Source organism: Rhea pennata, chromosome 20, assembly GCF_028389875.1.
Source record: "Rhea pennata isolate bPtePen1 chromosome 20, bPtePen1.pri, whole genome shotgun sequence".
NCBI lineage: Eukaryota > Metazoa > Chordata > Aves > Rheiformes > Rheidae > Rhea > Rhea pennata.
The window spans coordinates 5,072,317-5,093,775 of NC_084682.1; the positions used below are offsets into that span (position 1 = coordinate 5,072,317).

At 39.8% G+C, this 21,459-nt stretch overlaps 1 protein-coding gene across 1 annotated transcript; it reads left to right on the forward strand.

The window, feature by feature from the left end:
- The first annotated feature begins 1,356 nt into the window (after nucleotides 1-1,356).
- BLMH (bleomycin hydrolase) lies at nucleotides 1,357-21,108 on the forward strand. Its single transcript, XM_062592392.1, has 12 exons — nucleotides 1,357-1,452; nucleotides 1,824-2,021; nucleotides 2,701-2,810; nucleotides 3,485-3,626; nucleotides 5,960-6,048; nucleotides 7,344-7,436; nucleotides 11,007-11,162; nucleotides 11,690-11,848; nucleotides 11,968-12,035; nucleotides 12,437-12,554; nucleotides 15,049-15,118; nucleotides 20,107-21,108. The coding sequence occupies exons 1-12, from the start codon at nucleotides 1,440-1,442 to the stop codon at nucleotides 20,256-20,258; spliced, it is 1,368 nt and encodes a 455-aa protein (XP_062448376.1). The 5' UTR covers nucleotides 1,357-1,439; the 3' UTR covers nucleotides 20,259-21,108.
- Nucleotides 21,109-21,459: the final 351 nt, after the last annotated feature.

The following is a 21,459-nucleotide window of genomic DNA, read 5'->3' on the forward strand; positions in this document are numbered from 1 at the left end:
AAGCCCTATTCCTAAAGGGGGTGTGTGTGTGTGTGCAGTCAGGAAAGCTGGTGGTCAGGGACCTGATCCCAGTTGGTTAGTCCACAGATAAATCCATAATGGGTCACCACAGAAAGTGATGTTATGCACGAATAATGTGGGATGTGCGTCTGGTAGCTGCTTTCTTGGCTGTAGCCCACAGTGACGCTCTACCTGGCCTTGGCAGCGCAGGCCAACTTTAAGAACAACTTGCTGCCGCCTCATGGTAATTCCAGGGCTTCTCAGCTTCTGCTGGCCAGGGCCAAAGCTTCCTGCCTGCTTCCTACCTTGCACTGCTGCTGTATCTGCTCTCCTCCTTGGCTAGGAGCTCTCCTCAGTGTTCAGGGCAACCTCAGGCACTCAGTAACATGCGATGAAAGCTTCGGTGAGAATGTTCCCGTGCTGAAACGGCAGGACAACCTCTCCATCCCTCCCCGAAATAAGCCACTCATGCACTTTTCTCAAGGTCCTGGCAAGCTTTTAAAGACTCATCACGTCTTGACATTGTACATTACTAATACTGTCAACAAACACTGCGTGCTATAAATTAATTCAAGTCTCCGATGCGCAAATATTCTTCTCAGAAAGGAGCAGGGGAATTACTCAACAGGAAGACACGGCAGCATGAAACGGAGCGCGTCCTTGACTGCTGGAGCGACAGCGTGTCTGCCAGTTGGCGTTCACTAGCGCTCAGGGAACGCTGTCACGGCAGTTTTAGCGTAAGCTCACGGCACCACGCGCACTACTTTAAGCTCACCCCCGAGAAGAGGTTCCTTCCCCACGAGGACCGCAAGTGCCGCTCCAGCGCGGCGGAGCTGAACGCCTCTGTCCCACAGCGCGACCCAGCATGTTCCCGCCCTGCCGCTGTGGCGGGCGATGGCGGGACAGGGTGGGCGCTGCGTGCCGGGAGGGCGTCGGACGCGCAGGGAGGTGCTTGTGGAAACCCGGGGCCGCGGGGCTGCGGCCCCTCTAGCACGGCCGGGCGCTCGGGCAGGGCCGCGGGGCGCCCAAGGCCGCGGCGGGTGGCGCAGCGGCGCCCTGCGCTCGCCTCGGCCGCCTCCGCAGAACCTTCTAGAAGGCGCCCGGCGAGGCCCGCGGCGCCCAGGGGCGGCAGGCAGGCGGCCTCCCGCGGCGCGGCGCGGCGCAGCGGCCGCGGGGGCCCCCGCGCGGCCCCCGCCGGAACGGCGCGCGCCGCCGCCGCCGCCAGCTTGTCCCTGTCGGCGCGCCGTCGAGCAGCGCTCCCCACTCCCCCTCCCCCCGCCCGGGGCCCTCCACCCCGGCCGCTTGCGTGGGTCCCGCTTCCTGCTTCCGGTGCCGGGGCTATAAGAGCCGCTTCCGCCTCGGCGCGCGACCTGCCGCGGGGCCCTGCCGTCGCGCGGCGCTTTCCTTTCCGGGTGCCCGGAGCTCGCGCCGCCTGTGCCATGAACGCCCGCGGTGAGGGGCGGGGCCGGCCGGTTACCGGGGCAACGGGGGGGGGTCGTGTCCCCAAGAGCGGGGGAGACCGTTACCGGGATAACGGCCGGGGGGGGGGGGGAAGGGAACGACAGTTAGTGGGGTGACGGGTCCTGGGGGGGGGGTCGTGTCCGTGGTTACCGGGGCAACGGATTTTTAAGGGGGGGGGCTGACATGGCCGGGGGGGACGATCATGTTTTGGGGGGAGGATGACGGTTAGCGGGGCGAGAGGTGATGTTGGGGGAGGTCCCTGGGCAGCGGCCCTCGAGGGGTCCGGGGGTCCGGGAGGGGGGCCCCTGCCCCGCGGGGGGGGGGGGGGTGCAGCTCGGGTGACGGTGCCCCGTGGCCCGCAGGGCTCAGCGCAGAGAAGGCCGCCGCCTTCGCCCGCCGCCTGCGGGCCGAGCCGCAGTTCCTGCTGGCCCAGAACGTGGCGACCTGCAACGACCCGCTGGAGGTGTGCTTGCAGCGGCAGGTGGTGCAGGACACGGTGCAGGTGTTCCAGCACGCCGTGCCCGCCGAGGGCAAGCCCGTCACGAACCAGAAGAACTCGGGTAAGGGGCGCCCGGCACCTTCCCTGCCTGCTGCTGGGGCTGGGGGTTAACATCTCTGCCAGGGAGCGCTGCCGTTTGGGGATGGGTGATGTAATCTGCGCTGTGCGCCCGGTGCTTGTGGAAGCAGCGTCTTCCTCTGAAGCCTTTCCTTTGGGCCTCTGAGCAAGATGTTGTTTGTTCAAGGATTATTTCAAAAATGGGTTATTCTAAAGGCTCTTGATATATCACTGGATCCCAATCAAAAAATAATGATGAATTATTAATGAAAAGTTACAGTCAATTTTTTTTTCTGTTAGGAATGATCTCTTGTGGTATATGATGGCTTAAAGTATAGGATTGATGCACACACTATTTCAGAAGAATTTCCAGCCTTATTTTAGCTTTTGTTACACATGAGTTCTGATACAGCTTTTCAAAATGCCTTATGAGGGATGAAAATGAATCCTTACGTTATTCTTTTGATTTACTAATGGTCTTTAGCCTTGCAATGTTTAGTTATTTTCAATATTTAGCTATTTTTTCTGACATTTTTATTGTTTTTCTTCTAGTGTATAAGCCAACTAGAACAATGAGCAAAAGGCTTGTGACACAAGAGTACTGTAAATTTAGTGTTTAAAAATGTTGTGCAAATCTTCAGTGTGTACATTCCAGTTTAATTCTTGTTCTTTTGATCTCTCAGGGAGATGTTGGATCTTTTCTTGTCTCAATGCAATGCGTCTTCCTTTCATGAAGAAATACAACATTGAGGAGTTTGAATTTAGCCAGTCGTATCTCTTTTTCTGGGATAAGGTACAGTAGTATAGGTCATATGTTGTGGTAGGACTGGTTATGCAATGGGTATTAATCTTTGGAGAGAATTTCATTTAGGCTGTTGACCATCCTAAGAATCTAGATGGAAAGCATACGTGAGACAAAACCTCAAAAAGTTGTAAATGAGGGTAGACCAAAGTGGGATTTTTCGGCTTGAGAAGAAAATTGTCAAGACGTTAATACTTTGGAATATGATTTTTTTTTCTCTCAAGTATTGAATATATCAGACATTATTTGTAGGAGGCCCAATGGGAAACATCACTAATTTTTTGTTGAGCTCTCTTTTAATAGAACTTCTGACCTACTGATCTGAGAGCTATGTGCTAGTTTGCTGCCTATAAGGAAATTAAGTAAACTTGTAGTGCTTGAAACTGAACTAGGTTTGATCTAGGTTTCATTACATGACTTCTGTTTCCTATTTCCTGCTCCTGCACCCTCCAAGCTCTATACCGATTCATGTGTAAATGTTTCATATGTAACTGAAAATAAGTTTATAGGATAATACTTAAAAAATTATAGGGAAAATAAGAACTTCAGTGCATGGCTAGAATGTAGTTTCATCTAGTTAGGACTGTGAAAGAAATGAATGCACAGGAATGAAGTCGTATGTAGTATGTCACACCTAGAGTTTTTTACTTGCCTTCTAATTCCAGGTTGAACGTTGTTACTACTTCTTAAATGCCTTTGTGGAAACAGCTCAGAAAAAGGAGCCTGTGGAAGGAAGACTGATACAATTCCTGCTTTCTAACCCCACAAATGATGGTGGACAGTGGGATATGTTGGTTAATCTTATTGGTAAGAGAATCTGTCAGTAGAAGAGATTGCTGAAGTTGTATGCTGGCTTGAGTGATGAGGAATGAAGCAGCTAACACAATTTTGATTTCCTTTTACAATATCTGGTGCTATACTAGATATTACACAGTATAGGATCTCCTAGATCATAGAGTGCCAGGCACTATTAAAAGCTTCAAATAAAAGATTGTCTGTACTTTCACTGTGTCACTGTTCAGAACCTAGTCTGGAATGACTGTGATGATTAAAAAAAAAAAAAAAAAAACTTTTTGTAATCTGAAATGAAACACTTTGACTATGCAATTCTCTTAAAATATACACATTATCTCCTTAAACTCACTTGTATTTTTTGATCTTCTCAAAGCACATAGTCTTTATAATATCAACAGTCTGCAAATATGTGGTTGTCAGTCTGTACTCAGTAAGAAAGATTTGATAATACAAACAAATGATGTAGCTGAAACAATGCTAATGTTGCTTTGAGCCAGCATTTAACTGCTTTATGCTTTCCTTATTTTTACCGTCATTAAAGTGAGATTCTGCTCCTAAACTTTCAAAAACAAGGAACTTAACAGCTTTGGAAACAACTTCAGTTTGTATTGCTGTGGCTAAACTGGAATGCAGCTCATGATTTCAGATGGTCAGTAGTAATTTTATGAACCATGCAAACACTAAAAAGCATTTCATATGGGTTGAAAGCAAGTTTGTGTTCAAGTAATAAGTTAGCTCTGAATGTAAGGTTTATTAAGCAGTTCACTTTTTTTTTTTTTATGCCTAGAAGCTTTGAATATTCTGCTAATACTTAATGGAAAGCATTTTAGATGGGATGAATTTTTTTTTTTTTTTTTTTTTTAGGAATGACATAAGCTATTCTGCACTTAGTTCCTGATTTCCAGACCCTACTTTAAGCTTCTAATACACTGCATCAAATGTACTTGTCTCATTTCCTAACCATACCCCTTTCAAATAATAATTATCTTCATGTTACTAGTTTGGGGGAAAAAAGAAGGATATATACTTCTATATGCATGGGATTTCTTGTCCCACCTCCCTTATACCTAAATATGAGTGCAGTGGGAAAACCTTGTGGTATGCCTTTAAGATTAACTACAGTAGGCTTCCTGACTAGGAAGAATTTGAGTCTGAAACCTGGAAATATGCTAAAGGATGTGATATTGGCCACTGGCTTTTTTAATCAAAAAAGTTTGTCATGTTTGCTTGCAGGTGTTAGGCATAAATCTTTTTTGAGATCTTTCATTTTGGTATACTACTGACAGAGGTTCAGAAAGTCAAGAGAAGTAATCAGATGCACCTGACTGTTCAGTGAAAATACACAATTGCATTACTTTTCAGTGATCTTCTCAACACTGTTGCCTTTGCTTATATCCACGTGTACAATTACTAGTACATGCTAGGAAAAAAAACATAGTTAGAATAGGGTGTATCTACAAGGCAGAAAAAAACTTCTTTAAGTTGCAACCTGAAGAAACAAAATACAAAGACTGGTGAGAGGGAAATGTGGAATGTGGCTGTGCTGGTCTTAAAGATGCAATTTAGGTAGGATCTTTTCACCGCTTGAGGAGATGCTTCAGTGTCTGAATTATACTAGCACTCGCTTTCGTTTGTGTTGCAAAATAATATGATGCCTTTGTAGAATAACAAGCCACTAATGTAAGTTTAGAATCACAAAAGGAACTTGTTCCTTTGAAGCCTGGAGGTCACTTTTCCACATTCAGATGTTATAAATATTTAATCAGGGCAGAGAAGATTTTAGATGATGCTATTATGTCCAGAGCTTTGCATGGTGTGATCTTTGTTTAGTAGTGTAATGTAAGAAGTAATTGAGCAGTTGCATATGTTTTATAAATGTTGAGGAGAAGTAGTCCTGAGGCCTTTTTTCTGTTCCTGTGGAGGAAGGAAGACAGGAAGTTAGTCAACTAACCACAGGTTAGATGCATGTAATAATTCATAAGAGGTATGTTTTTTCTCAGAAGGTGTTTCACTAGCTTACTTTTAAAATTAATTAGGTTTTGTATTGGTCAAAAGAGCTTCTTAAAGCACAAATTAGATTAGAACTTCTAAAGTGTCAGATTGAAATGTTAGTGGATTCCATCCTTTGGGACCCTTGTGAAATGCAGATTAGAGGTGAAGATTCAGTCACAGGTTGAAGTGCAAGCTTTGAACAATTACATCTTTTTAAATGAGAAACTTCTCCCTTATACTCCCTGCACAGAAAACAGCTGTATTAAGCTTTTATGTGGCTATGAGCAGAAGCATCAGCATTTGCCATGTGGAAAAGATGATTATTAACTCATAGCTTTACTTCTTTCTTTTAGAAAAGTATGGTGTTGTCCCCAAGAAGTACTTCCCAGAATCTCATACCACAGAGGCTACAAGAAGGATGAATGAGATCTTGAATCATAAGGTAATCCAGATTTAGGTGTTAGGGTTAAAGAAGGGGAGGGCACAGGAATGATCTTGCTTCAGGTGTTCATAGCCATCCTCATGTCTCTTTATTGACCAAAGTATTAAGCGCATCTCAGCAAGTGACCTGCTTTTATTCAGACGGTAGCCTTAAGTCTTAGCAAAGGAATGAGATAGATCTTGAAACATTGAGCAAGAAAATGTGCATGTGGAAGATGGATGTTGCTAGGATTCAGTAGCTTGGAAATCCATATGGTTTTAGTAATTGTTTCTAATCCTCAAATCTCCAAAAAGTTAATTCTTGAAGTGTTGCTTAAAAAGTACTTTTCTGTAAAACTAGTGTTTGATGCTTGAGTGCCTGTTTCTCAGTATTTTGTCTACCAGTATGCTGAGCTTTCTAGAGATTACTGCCAAAGTTGATGGCTAAGATCAAAAAGTATGTTTTTTAAAAACATTGAATGTTAAAAATCAGCTTGCAATGTATGGGGATGTGTCTTTGCCTGAAGAAAGGTATAAGCTTATTCACTGAAATGAATTAATCTGTGAAGAAGCTAGTCTAGGTGGCTAGATAAAAAGGCAATTAAAAGCTGCTTTTCTTTTTTGCTGTGGGCTTTGATTTTTATTTTTTTTTCCAGTTCATATGGTGCATGCTCAGGGAAAATTGCTATCTGAAATCTATATTAAAAAATGGAAAATATGTGCTGAAATAAGCTTAGACAGTATGGTGATGTTAATGTTACTTCTGTCCTGAACATCACAAACCAGCTGGTCCTGAGGGAGCCCCACTCACTGCTTCCTGGCCTTATGGATGGTGACAGTAATGGGAGGCATGTACTGCTCTTACCACAACTCTGCATGTAGCAGGAAAATGCTTCATTCTTCTTATCAACCAAGAGATGAATTATGCGTTAGAATTGCAAAATTAAATTCTACAGTATGAAGACTGTTCCCTGTGAGTCACAGACAGTAATGCATATGGATGTTGTGGCCTGAGTTATGTTATGGAACTGAAAGAAATCAAGCCTAAAGAAATGCTAATGGTATAAGCTTCAAATCAGAGTTGGAAAATAGTAATTGAATTGCAACTAATAATTTTTTTGTCGTCTTTTATCTTTAAATGATTTCATTATATTGCTTTTAAAGAATCAACATCTAACAAAGCTTTCTGAAAGAATTTTTTTCTGAAGCTGTTTTGTAAAGGGTAAAACAGGTGTCTGAAACAACTGTATAGAAAGTTCTGAAAACTGATTAGGTGTAGCACCTTTCTTAATCTTAAATGATTTTTTCTTTAAACAGATGAGAGAGTACTGTTTGCGGCTAAGAAATATGGTGGCATGTGGGATAACTAAGGGGGAACTTACTGCTGAAATGGATGCTATGATAGAAGAGGTAAATATATTTGTATGACATTTGTGTGACTTGGAACAGGGGCTTTGAGTGCATTTCTTGACAGCTCTTGTTTTGCTGGATCAGGCAAAACAAGGGACTTCTGTGTGCTTAAGTAGGAAGATTTTGTATGGCATTGCACTTTGAAGTATTTAAAAATGATTTTTCTTGAAGGAGCCTATTTAGTTACTTAATGCAGTGAGTTCTTCCAGATAAGTATCAGAACTGTCCAGAATTATGACAGTTTACTACCAGAAAAGATCTGCACTTTTCTGAAAGAAAGCAGCATTTTGGATCTTAATAGAGATCAGAATAGTGGTCTGTCAGGCTTCTGTCTCTAGTAAGAAAGAGGCAAGTTGAAATTGTTCTCACAGTTGTAAAAGCCAAATCCTGTAGCACAAGTGTTGTTGCAGAAATTCCCCACAAGAGAGCAGGAAAGAACAACAAAAGAGAACTCTGCAGTGTAAGAAAGATTTGAACTGAATGCTGCTGAATCTAGCTGTGATCTGCTAGTGGGGGTTGCAGAGGAAAGATCAGCAGATGTTTATTGTAATTTCTGCTTAAGATGTAAGCAAAAGTTACATTGGGATAGTTCTATAAAGTTTTAAGCAGTTCCCCTATTACACAAGTTTTGCTGATGTGTTTGATTCTTGAAATCTCATCTTCCTAATCCATATATAACCTCTAGCTGCTTTTTACCTAATTCTAAAGCTAACTTAAAAAGTATTAAAAAACTGGTACAAGTTCCTTGGATTGCATTATTAAAGTTAAAATACTTTGTTCTATGAAATACATATACTAATAAGATCAAAAGTAATTCTGCCCTTTGAATCTATCCTTTGGAGTGTTGCAAATTATATTAACACACTGTTAAACTAAATGCTAACTTGCATCTAGTGTGTCCAAAAGCCTTTGGAGGGTTTTGCAGCAGAATCCAAACCTTTTAGGAGCTGGCTATGTTCACTTTTAGGGCAGTGACATACAGCTCACTGCAAAATGCGTCTTCACTTGTTTAAAGCCTCTTGCCCTCTGAAAAGGGATCCTGGAACCAGTGTTAAAGAATCATTAACTGATTGTCATTTTTCTGTTCTGTAAAAAGATTATGCTTAATTCTCTGGAGTTAATGAAGTATTTCCTCTTGCAGTAGTAATAGTAGTTTAACCTAAGTGGATTTTCTTTCAATAAAAATCTGCACCTGTTGTATATACTTTAAAAACTCATAAGGGTTTGAGACCACTGTTTTTTGTGTGTATGTGTATAAGTGGCTAAACATCCATTTTGTGTATGGTGAAACAGAACTTGGCCTTTGTGTGGTGGAGTTTTATTTGTGTTGTTTCTTAGTTTGCTTATGTTGGAAGGCAGTACTCCAGCTAACATTGCGCAGCTATACTGGAACATAGGACTGAATATTTAGTGCAGGACTGTATAAACATTCTTCTTATCAAACTAGTGCACAAGAAGTCAGAAGTTCAAATCAGTGCGGCACATGTGATTTAATGTTTCTTTCTTCACTGTTTTCCTTTATGGACTCTTCCTTATCAGGAGCGTCTCCTTTTCTCCTCCTCACTCTTTGTTTTTAACAAAAGCCATTATATCTTTGCCTTATTTTGGTTCTAGCTGTCACCAGAGTGATACAAGTTACCTTTAGGTTTAAGTCTTTGAAGAGCATTGATAGAGGAAGCTTTTTAGATATCAGGGGATGGCCTTTGATGGGTGTGGTGGAAAAACAAGTGAGGGAGCCATTCCCAGGCATGGCCACCTCTGTTAACTTAAGACTTCTGTCTCCATCGCTTTCCTTCCTCTGGCTGGAGCCCTTCTGCTTGCTGCTCTACTTTTAGGCATTTTTCTGGCATGTTTTGTTTCCATAACCGCAAGTGGTGAGAGATGAGGCTATCTGAGGTAATGTGGGTGTGTCTACAGCAAATGTTACCTTTTGTGCAATCTGTGCAAAATTGAATATTTATAGCAGTTTAAGGATTTACATTTCTTTTAAACATATTTATTAAAAAAGCAAAGTACAAGTTCCTTCAGTAAAAACATGAGTTGAAACAAGGGTACAGGTTCATAATTAATCTCTTGTTTTCCATAAAGTATGTGGAGCAAGAACACCTTTATCTGAATCTTGTGCACAGCCAAATAGTGTTGGCATGAAGATAATTGTTCATTTTTGCATGCAATGTGCACCTTCTAATGTATAGACATTCAGTGCAGCCAATACATGAGTGTTTAAAAAAAAAAAAAAAAAAAAGCCTGAGATTTTATCATTTTGTTGCCTTTTTTTTTTTAAGGCAGTAAGCCTCAGTTCTGCAAAAAGGTTGGTATAATCACAGAGGCTGTCTAGCTTGGTTAATTAACAAGTGGTGGTTATAGAATCTACTGAGAAGAAGCTTGGAATCCATATAAATTGGTTCAACTTGTTCCAGAAGGAGTAAGTCAGATCTGAGAAAGGTTTTCTGTCTCTTCTGTTATGAAAACTTGGCAAGTGTAAAGTGTGAAGACTGACAGCCCAGGAATGTTAACACAAACCACAGGCATGAATCATAGTGTAGAAGGGGTAGGTGCGGGTTAAATTTGATTCCCCCCTTATTTTATTTCAAATAAACCATGTATTCTTTGCAAGGAAAACACTTCTTATGTTCAAGACATTCAGAATGACAGAGCTGCAGTAGACTAGTTTCAGCTAAAGTAAAACCAATTCAAACCTGCTCACATATGACTGAATTCTTTGTTCCCATAGTTTCTGTAATAGGTCTTGCTGAGTATTCTTGAAGGCATTCATCTAGTTACACTGCCTACAAGTTAGCACATCTTATGGTAAGACCAGTAAGAAAGTACAGTAGACTATTTCTGTTTCATATGTTTACAGGGAGACTGCTTACCTGAAATCTAGTTGAGACTTTTTGTAATTAAAATCAGCAGAAAGATGTCAGCTGAAGAGGATGTCACAGCAAGCAGGGATCTTCAGTTAAATTACATAACCTGCCAGCTTAACCCTAAATTGAGGCATTGCTAAATGTATTAAATACACATGAGAAGATTATTCTAGGATTTTTGAAAAAAAGCAAAGGCCCATCTTTGAAATCCAAATGAACATTACAGGAAAGAAGGGATTAGTATAGAGGAAGCACTGGGATAAAATGCTTTGCTGTATGTACCTTAGGAGATTCAGCTCTTTGTGCATGGGGCAAATCACCTCTTAGAGCAGTTCTTTGACTGCTGATTTTTCTCTAGAATCAATTTGACATTATTTCTCATACACTGGAAACATTTCTTGTTGGGAATTTCTTGTACCTTAAGCAGGTACAGAGTGTGACAATGGAGAGATTCTGTTAAATTTTTTTGGGGTGGCCTTTTAGATTGATTTAGAACTGTTGCAAGGTGTAGATTGCTGAAACTGGATGCAAATAATTGATACATGGGGGGTTATTCATGGTGCGTCAAAGGTGAAAGTTAACCCAGATTTCCAGTTAGTTCTTATTTGGGGAAATCCATTGATTGCTGACGTTGCTGTGGTAAAAAGGACAGACCTGGATGTTGCAGTGAGTTCTCATAGCTGTTTGCTTCTTTGGACAGGTTTTCAGAATAGTGAGTACTTGCTTGGGTAGCCCTCCAGAGACCTTCTGCTGGGAGTTCCGGGATAAGGAGAAGAACTACAACAAAATTGGCCCTGTGACACCAGTGCAATTCTACAATGAGCATGTGAAGCCTTACTTCAACATGGAGGACAAGGTTGGGCTTGCAGAAAGGCAGTGGTTTTCCAAGACCATCTTACTGTAAAACCCGCCTAGTTATTCCTTTCCACTGTTGCAGGTGTACTGTCTGCATCTGTAACTGCACACCACAGGATGGATACAGCTCCCACAAGCTCACTCCACATCTATTCTCCCCATTCTCATGTTTGTGCACTGCCCCTCCCTTGGCTGTGTGACCTTGCATTGCATTTTGAGATTGTAATGATATAATATGCAATGGTCAGATAAGTCACAAACAGCTATAAATAAAACCAGCTGTTAGAGAACAAGAATAGCATGCAAAGCTTCTGTGCCACAATTGAAGGTGAACTTACAGGGTATATTTAAAAAACAAAAAACAAAAAAATCCCTGCTTTAAAAGCCTTCTGGTATTTCTGTCAAAACTTGTTGTCTGCTAATGTGATAGAAAGCTAGCAGCACAGAAGCAGTTGCCCAAAATCTGTCTAATTCACTTCTCAGAGTTTTCAATTAAGTTATACCTTAATGGCATCTTGATTTTGGCAGATTTGTCTAGTGAACGATCCTCGACCACAGAACCCATATAACAAGCTGTATACGGTGGAATACCTTGGCAATATGGTAGGAGGGAGGAGAACGCTCTACAATAACCAGCCTGTTGAGGTCTTGAAAAAATTGGCTGCAGCCTCTATTAAGGATGGCGAGGTTTGTTTGGTTTTTTTTTTTTTTTCTTTTTTTCCATAGATGGTGTGGTGCTGACTCTTGTAATATAAAACTTACTGGGATATAACCTAGACATGATTTTTTTTTTCTTCTGCTTGTAGGCTGTGTGGTTTGGCTGTGATGTTGCAAAGCACTTCTATGGCAAGCTGGGAATCAATGACATGAATATGTAGGTAGAAAATCAAAACAGAATACCTCTTTGGATACTTGGACAGACATGAAAAAACTTTGGCTAAAATTCATTTGTACATGCTTTAGTTTAGACCTAAAATGACAGCTTTTAAATATTTCATTGGCAAAAGAAATATATTCTCTTCACTTGTTATCTAAAATTTTGATACTTTAAAGATGCACTACAAGTGATCTGTTAAATACTCATCTGAATTGTCTAATCTGGGGAGAGTTGCTCCGAAAGGACCAGTCTTTCATTTATTCTGACTCTAAAAATAGTTGAATTCATCATAGGTCTGTGCACTGATTCCTGGGACACTGCAGTCTACTGATTTTCTGGTTAGTTGTGAGAATCCTTCCTGCAGCCCTTCTGACAACATTTATGTGACTTTCTTGCAGATTTAATCATGAACTGGTGTTTGGTGTCTCCATCAAAAATATGAACAAAGCAGAACGATTAATCTTTGGTGATTCAATGATGACCCACGCTATGGTCCTAACGGCCGTCACTGAGAAGGTAGTCTTCCTTCTGAAGTTCTGATGTTTGCACAGATGTATTTTACCATTCTGGCAGTTTGTTTATATGTTCAGGGCTTATTCACAGTGTATGAGCTGTTTTGCTAAAGCTCGCCATGTGTGTGACAGTCTTGGTGCACAAGGCCTAGGTTGTCTATTCTCCCTGTTATTTGTGTCTCTGAATGTTCAGAAGTGCTATAAATATTTAACAAGGAGGGAAGAATTTTAGACAAGTTGAGGATATCTTTTCTTCTATCCACAAACTGCTATTGGAGAAGGGGAAGGAAAGATCCATCTTTAAGATACCAGAAAACCTCTCCTAACAGGTTTTAAATGCAAATTCTGACATACCTGGCTGAGCAAGGAATCAAGTATGGCAGCAGGTATTTCCCATCCTATCCCATTGGATTAGTCCAATCTAGGTTTTATGGCATGAAGCTCATACTCTGTTAAAGTGCCAGAACAGCCAGTAGGAGGCACTTCAGTAAAAATCTTAACCTTCTACAAGTCAATGATGTGTGACTTCTGACCTACTCATAATTAGGAAGGAAGAAGTTACTCAAAATAGTTGTACAGCAGACAGTATGCTGAGATGAATCCCACACTACATCTGCTCCTGGCAGTATAACAAAGCAGAGAGAATGAGCTAAAAAGAACCGTGTGAATATTTACTTTGGGTTATCTGCAATTCTGATATTTTCCATTATTTCCAGAAGTCATTATTACTAAAGTCTCTTTGAAGTGATTTCTTCCAGTCCAAGATGACCTTGGCTTTGAGAAGTAACAGCTCACATGTAATTGAAAGAGTTCCCTTGAATGCTGGAGTTTAAGAACTTGAGATGGGACTGCTGAGAAGTCATGAGCTTTTCTGAATTACTATTTACAATTCAACAGAATTTTTCCTACTATTCTGCATTTTGAGCTCTAATGCTTGTATTTCATGTATCAGATTGCATGAGTGCATCTTAAAAAAATTTTTTTTGAGCTAGATGTTTATAATTTTCCGGCATTCAGAACCTATATATTTGCTGCTGTAGTGTATATGTTCACAATCATAGATCACAATTACTGACTGCATTTCACTGAACGATATAATCTACGATCTGTTTTTGAATTTCTACTTTTATGTGCACAAATATGTAGTTACATAAAATAAGGTCAAATGTGATCTGATTTCTTAAAGAAGAAAAATACGTATAACATTAAAAACTTAATTTCATATATCAATGTATGTTAATATAGCAATATATGGTATTTCTAGAATGAAAAGATACTTTAAAAGAAATATTTCGCTATCTTGGAACAAGTCCAGTATTTGAAGGCTTTTCCACATTCAAAACATAGACAAGTTGTTCTTTCTAATTTTGGCTTGAACATGTTGTTTGATATTAAATTTTAACTTAATCTAAAAGAGCTTTGATAGATAGCTGTAAAAAATGTAATACTTTGGATTTACCTGCTTTATAAAAAAAAAAAAAGGCTTTGAAGATAAAAAGGAAATCGTATTATGATTTTTACAATGCAAAAATATTATGTGGATTCAATGTACTTTTTGTTTTTAAAATTCATTTACGTAAATGTTCATTCTAGTTTGTCAGATAGCATGATGGGTAAACTTACCCTTAGTTTGATAGCTCCCGAGTGTCATATTTTAGGGATTTTTTTATATATTTTTAAAGTGAGAATAAAATCTTAATATAGCAATATTCCTTTAAATATTAAAAATGGATTTGTTATTAAAAAAAAAATACTTGCATTAGAAAGAATGAATATTCATTAGTTCCTCAAGGGAGCTGCTTTTTCCTCCTTCTCTGGAGGAAGCAGCAGTTCATTTTGTGGTATAGCAAGCCTGTGAAGCTGTTTTCAATGCTTTTAGGTACTTGATATATTTGAACTAGGCTCTTCAGATATGCACAGTGCTGTCTAGAATATAGTGTACTTGTAAATGTAAAATCAAATGTATTTTATGTTTGTTAGAAGCCTTATATATTTTCCAGTGAACCAGACTGGTCCTTCAGCTTGATTTCTCAAGTGTTTGCACTTACTCTTACTAATACTGTCCTAAATCATTACAGTTACTGTATTGCCCTGGTTCCTGTCTTTTTTGATTTCTAGTTTATGCAAGTATTTCTGTATTTCACAAGGCAGCCAGGACTCTGTTAGATGATAGGGAAGGCTACTTAAATTCTTCCTGGCAGTTGATTAGAAACTTGAACTAAGTTCAATTTCAATTCAGTTCTCAGATTAAAATAGGTATCTACTGTAGGCTCCCCTCTCAGCTACCTTTCCTCATGCATTATGTAAGTAATCTTTTGAAAATTACTTTCTTCAACCTGTTAGCAAGAAACCATTGTCTGAGACTCTGTCTCTTTTTTGGGGGGCGGGGGGGTAGAGCTCTGTGGTTGCTGGTGCTGGATTCAGGCTTGGAAGGGTTAACTGCTGTAAACGGGCACAGCTCTTCACCACTGAATAGCAATGTACTTGTTTTGTCACAGGATGGGCAAGAAGGGTCATTTGAAAAATGGAGAGTGGAAAACTCCTGGGGTGAAGACCGTGGTAATAAAGGTAAAGTAATTTATAGTCACAGGACCGGAATACTGAACTGTAGTATTTGGAAATAGGGAACTGGAAGGGGAAAAAGGATGTGCTGCGAAATGAGCCTGCAAACAGCATGTGGATTGCTGAGATATGGCACTATTTCTGGAAGACAAACCATCTTAGCTTAAATGTGTTTTACCTCTAAGTAAATTCAGTTGAGACATTGACTGGAAGCAAGTAGTGTCACTGGATTAACTTGGCATTGTCTTAGCATGTCAAACTGTAGAGGCCATTGCACTTCGTGGAAGATGGTTGGAACTGACAGTGAGGGAGCCTTTCTCTTCACCCAAAGGCAGAATAACAAAGCTGACCCTTGCTTTAGATGGCATAGCTTAAGCTGAACGAGGTGTATTTTGTCCTTGTCCTGTAGCTTTTGACAATCCAATAGTCAAACTGTTTAATTTGTGTATGGAAGGTAATGAGTAGATACCAGTAGACTTCTGTCACCAGATCAAATGGGTTCAGCTTGTCTAAGTGAATTTTCATTCCAAGTAATTTGGCTAGTAATGGTTACTTTCTTGCTCTGAGAGACATCTTATCAGATCACATTAATATTTTAGTAATTACAGTTATGAACCTGAGGCCTCATTTAAAAACAATTTGATACCCTGCAAAGGTGTGTCTTCACTTGCTATGATGTCAGGACATGGCAAGTAGTAGGATGTACCATGAAGAGTTCAGGGCCTCTTGGAAATATTAAATTTTATCAAAGGCATTCTAGAAAACATATCTAAAGTTCATATAATAAAGTATTTAAAGTAATAAACTTTCATAAAATAGATCTTTTTTTTTTTTAGTTAGGTGGTTGTTGTAAAGCTGCTTTTTTTTCCTTAAGGAGTATATACTGATTGGCTTTTGGTCACAAATTGTGAGCCATTACCCTTGAGTGGAAGAGGAGAGAAAGCAGCTGTAAGAGTTTGACAAGTGCCAAGAGAGCAGAACTCTTCTTATTTTCTTGCTCATAAGACTTTGCTGCAAAATACACATCTGAAAATGTAGTAGTATTGATTTGAAAATGTAGTAGTATTTCTTTTATGCAATGGCAAGAATTTCAGTGATGTAAAACGAACTTTTTAATAAAAGGACAATAGATAAGATAGGAGATCCTTTGCAAGACCAGGTAAGATAGGGTCACTTCCAAGAAATCGCTCAGAATGCACTGTAGAAAAATACTTTGTCCTTCTTGTAGGAAAGTAAAGAGACTTCACTGCATACTTTAGTACATTTGAAATTTTTTGGTTACAGATTCAAGCTTAGCTCTGTTTATTAGAGTTGTCTCATGTTGTACCCCATGCTGACAGTGGCTGAATTATTATTTAAATAGTCTTCCTGAATCATATGTGAAAACTGAATGTGTCTTATGTTTTCTTTTAAAGCACTGTTTATCAATCACTGCAAACTTTTGTTAACTGTTTTTGGAAGTAAGGCAGTGAGAGTATGGCTACACTAATAACTGCAGCAGCTACAAATGAAAGGTGCAGTGCCTCAGGCTTTGACTTAAAAATAACACTAAGTCAATTACCTAGTGTTGAGTATTATTTTGTTGAACTTTGAAAGTTTGCCAGCTTTGTAAGCTCGAGTTACTTAGTCTGCAGTTAGTTTACTTGCCCTGAGAGATTGTCTTTTTCCTGCATATACATTCACTTTTCAGGAATGAGTTCTTCTAGAACCACTTAAGTGGAGCTCATTGCTCCTTTAGAATATAATAGGGCTCTAGTGTGATTTGAATAAATCTTGTCCATACATCGTATGCATGTATTGCATGCACACCATCTATGTGAACTTTTCTTGATGAGTCACTGTCATTTATCTGTTTTGTAGGGGTAGAGACTACTGTCTCTGGAAATTCTTGCTCACTGTCTATATTTTCTTTTGGTTAGAGAGTTGTTTAGAAAAAAGCATTGGTTGAAAATCCCATCAGAACTAGGAAGCTTGATTTCTATTTCAGACTACTTTTTTCTTTTTTCTTTTTTTTTTTTTTTTTCAGGGAGGTGAATCCTTAAGTAATTTTCTTAGGTGTGTTCAATCAACTTACTGTTTAGTTAAAGGCAATTGGACATATCCTTTGAGGCAACCTGACAGGAGCAATAGGCATGATGGTTACACACTCTTCAACATCCAGTCCTAGCTGGCCTCAAGAGGATGGGGATTTGCAGTCTGTTCTAGCTCTTTTGCTGCATCATTGAGTCAGCCTGGCAGTGAACTTTCTTATCTGCTTGTTAAGGAATTGGGAAGCTATGTTTGGATAAGTCCAGCACAGGAAACCAGAATCCACATCACTAAAGAGGAGGCCAAGAATGATGTTAAACTTGGCATCTTACAGCTGAGGCCCAGCTGGGTGTGGGGATACAAGACCCAACTCTACTGTTCCTTGGACAGGATAGTAAAGGGGTACAGCATGCAAAAAAGTGCCAGAAACTAGTTTTTTTTTTTTTTGAGTCATAGAAAGCTTATAGTTGGTTGGAAATGGGAATACTTTTATATGGGGTCCCTCTTGCATTGCTCTGAGTACCATCTGAGGTGCAACAGCCTGAGGAGCACCAGTTTTCCCAGACTGGCGTGGTGCAGGAATGGAACAAGCATGACTCTTGTATTGGGTGTCATGGGAGGAAGTTAGTTATATGCTCGCATTCCTTCCAGGGGACAGAACTGAATTCTAGTGCTTGCCCCAGGGAAAGGGAAGCCCTGAGAACAGCTAGCATTGGCTCTCCTAAATATTTAGTAATTATATGGGTATCTGTTTTAAAAACTGTTTCTTGGAATCCAGTCTGTTTTTCCTCAAGGAATGAACACAGCTGCTGACAAACATATTTTGCCTTTTGAGGTAAAAACATAAATAAAAATCACTTCTCAGAGAAAAGTTCCATTCTATGTTTTACTGGCACTTTGTCAGCCATCCAGGCAAGTTTAATTATTCTGCTTACTCTCTGTTCTGGAGCCACAGTACAGTATTACTTAACCTTGAGCCCAGCTTATCCCTTTAGATATCTCTCTTTAAGAGCAAGAAAGAGGTCTTCAAAGGCAAATACTGAATCACATTATTGCATCTCTTTGGGGGTCCATCTGTTTCTGTCATGAGGACAACTTTCTTATGGTACATTTCCAGCTAGAAGTCACCTCCCTTTTGACTTTTTCCTTTCTACTTGTGCTGTTACATATTTATTCTCCATATGCATTAAGACACTTCAAGGGTTTAAGTGTAGACACTTAGTGACTGTCTTCGTATATATCTTTCCAGGAGCACATTAGGAAGGGAAGGTTCTGAGTACCAAGTGGCTTGTAGGAGGAACTTTGGTGCAAGGGCTTTATTTTCAGGTGCCTGAATCCTAGGTTGTGCTGTAGCTGTTGGCCTTGCTGCCTTGACCGACTGCTCCTTAACCTGCTGCTTGTCAGCGTTAAAATCCTTCATTGTTACATTTTTCTTTGAATAAGTTAGAGAAATGTGGCCAAGCCTTATGTATGTGAGGAGGAGTAACCAGTCAGGTCAGACGAAGACAATGCTGTTCCAAGTTCTCCTGTATTGTATTGCTAGTTAACATACAAATGGGTTGAGTAGAAGCAATAGATTCATTGCCTGAGGTAAAACTCCATGGCTGTACCCTGTTTGGAAAAACACTTCTGTTTACTTTTTATTTATTTATTTTACTTTTTCCCTGCTACCCTTAGGAAGGGTTGCCTAAGGCAGGCTCTCAGGTATATATGTTGCTGCCTATAATGTGTGTCTCCTTTTAATGAAGAAATTGATAACAGCTTTCATTGTGACACAGGGCACAGGCCTTCTCAAAGAGCAACCTTCCTTTTTTGCATGTTCTGAAGTTTTGCTTGATGTTTCCTTCTTGTTCAGACAGCATGATCCTAATCAGCGCTGTCAGGCTTTGAGATACAGGATGTCAGAGGCAGAGTTCATTATCCTCTGAGTACAATTACTTGTTGGCTCTTGGGAGTGAGAGGTTTTTGTGTGTCCCACAGAACTCATATCCTGAAGAGAGAATAATCAAGGCAGCTCCCTTTGGCAGTGTTTCCAAAATGGCTTCTAGCTCGGATTACAATTGATAGGGTTTTTAATTTATGGGAATTCAATCTGATCTCCTGCTTTAGAAACAAGATGGTGTAGATAGATGCATTTATTGTCCATATTCTTTGGACATTTTCTTGTTTCATTTGATTGTGATGATATTGTATAAGGACATGAGGAACTTTATTACATAAAGCTTTCTCATCTGTCTTCTGAATGTATTCTTTTTCCCTGGCACGCTATAATTTTGGTTCACCTTGAATAGCTTGTTTCCAGTGGTAGTTTTCTGCTGAAAACTGTGATACTCTAAATGTAATTTTCCCCCCCGGTTCAAAGGCAGCCCACTGAACTTCTCAGGAAGAATAACATTAAGGGAAAAAATTTAAGAATTAGTTGAGCCACAGTGAGATTTAGTTGGCTTTGTATTTGAGGAAACCAGATAGCCTCCTTTTACTACAAGAACTAAAGCAACAAAGTTTGAGGTTACTTAAACCAAAGAGCTGGATATTCATCAGGAAAATTTCTTTAATCAAAATCCTGAAAATTGTAAAGCTAGAGACCCAGATAACTTTACATTCTGACTTAAATATTAATTTTTTAAAGGCATTGCAATTCACTTGAGTATTCCAGGTGTCTGTTTTAATAGAGGAAGCCTAAATGATGAATATTCTGGGTCTTATTTCTCCTAGTAGGTTTCTTGCTTGGTCTAACAGTGCACATTGAAATGCTTCAACATCAGCTTAGCCTGGATGTTAAGTTCTTAGTGATGTGAGATTTGGTGGGGTTTTTGTTCGTTTTTTTTTCTCCTTGTACTTTGTCCTGATAGATATTGGAGTATGAGTGGGTCCAGTACTGTATTGGATCATGCATGGGTGAAACTGTCACTGCTTCATTGTAGCAGTAATGGTTCTCTGTTGTAATGAACTGTTTTCATCTCCAGGTTACCTGATCATGACTGATGACTGGTTTTCTGAGTACGTGTATGAAGTTGTGGTGGATAAGAAGCATGTGCCAGAAGATATCTTGGCAGTGATGCAGCAGGAGCCGATTGTTTTGCCAGCTTGGGACCCTATGGGGGCATTAGCCAAGTGAACTACAGATTCTTTGCCTCCTAATGATCAACCAGAAGTAGATGCAATAGAGAATCCCAGTGGTTGGAAGCCATAGCCAAATGTTAACGTGACCAAGCACTCAGCATGGTCCATATTCTTGAAATGTAAGTTAAGGATCTTTGGAAAATAGCGCTTTACTGATTGGCTCAATAAAAGCTCTCAGGCAGGCTACTCTGCAAAACTAAAAAGGGAGAAAGGAAAAAACTCATCATGAAAATGTAATACAAGTGCTTTCAATGGCTGTTTGATTTTTATCTTTACTTTTTTAAACAAAAATCATCATAGTAACTTTTGACTAGTATTTTCCCTAGAGAAGATGGTCATAATAGGCCATTCTTTAAAGTTAACAGCTAGGTGATTGCTAAAACAAATACATCAAGATATTTATAAATTAATTATCTATGGCCTCTTATACCTTAAAAGAATATTCAAAATATTTTAACCTATACATTTTTAGTTTTGCTGCCAAGGGAAGAAAATTGAAAGGGGACATAAGAGTAGAAACTGCTCCATTCCTTAAAACAGCCTTCAGAAAATTTTCTCTTCCAGCAGGAGAGAAACAACTGCTTCCTGGAGGTTTTCAGTTCCACTTGTTTCTATTCTTCCATTATTGAGCTAGACTGGATAACTCTATCCAGGCCTAGCACTATGTTGCATGCACAGGAGCGCTATTTTTCAGTTAGATTAACAAGAACAACCGTAAATATGTTCACAGATGGAGTTAGTGTTGTGCTCTACAGAAAAAAAAAATTAATTGCTGCATTTTATTTGGATGTTTTCAAAACCAAGATGGTGCTATGAAGCTTTTAAATAAACACTTTCTTAAGTGACTGGTTCAGCTCTGTTTATTTTTATTTAATGAGCCACATGTAACTATTGAATTGGAAGGATATTAGTGACTTGCAAACAAACCTAAGTGAGCCAGGACATGAACAGATCAAGAAGACATGCTGTGTTATATTCTCAGTAGTAGTCACGAAGGTACTCCTCTCACTGAACAAAGATAAACACGTTGCATCTCGTGCACTGCAGGCACTCAGATACTCTGGTGATGAGTACAGTACCAATCCTTAGACTTAAATTGTGCCAAAATGGCAGACTCTGTGTACCCTAATAGTTTTCTTGTTCTGTACTGAGTTTAGTGATAGACAAATAAGAGGGAAAGTGAGCTTTTTAAACTA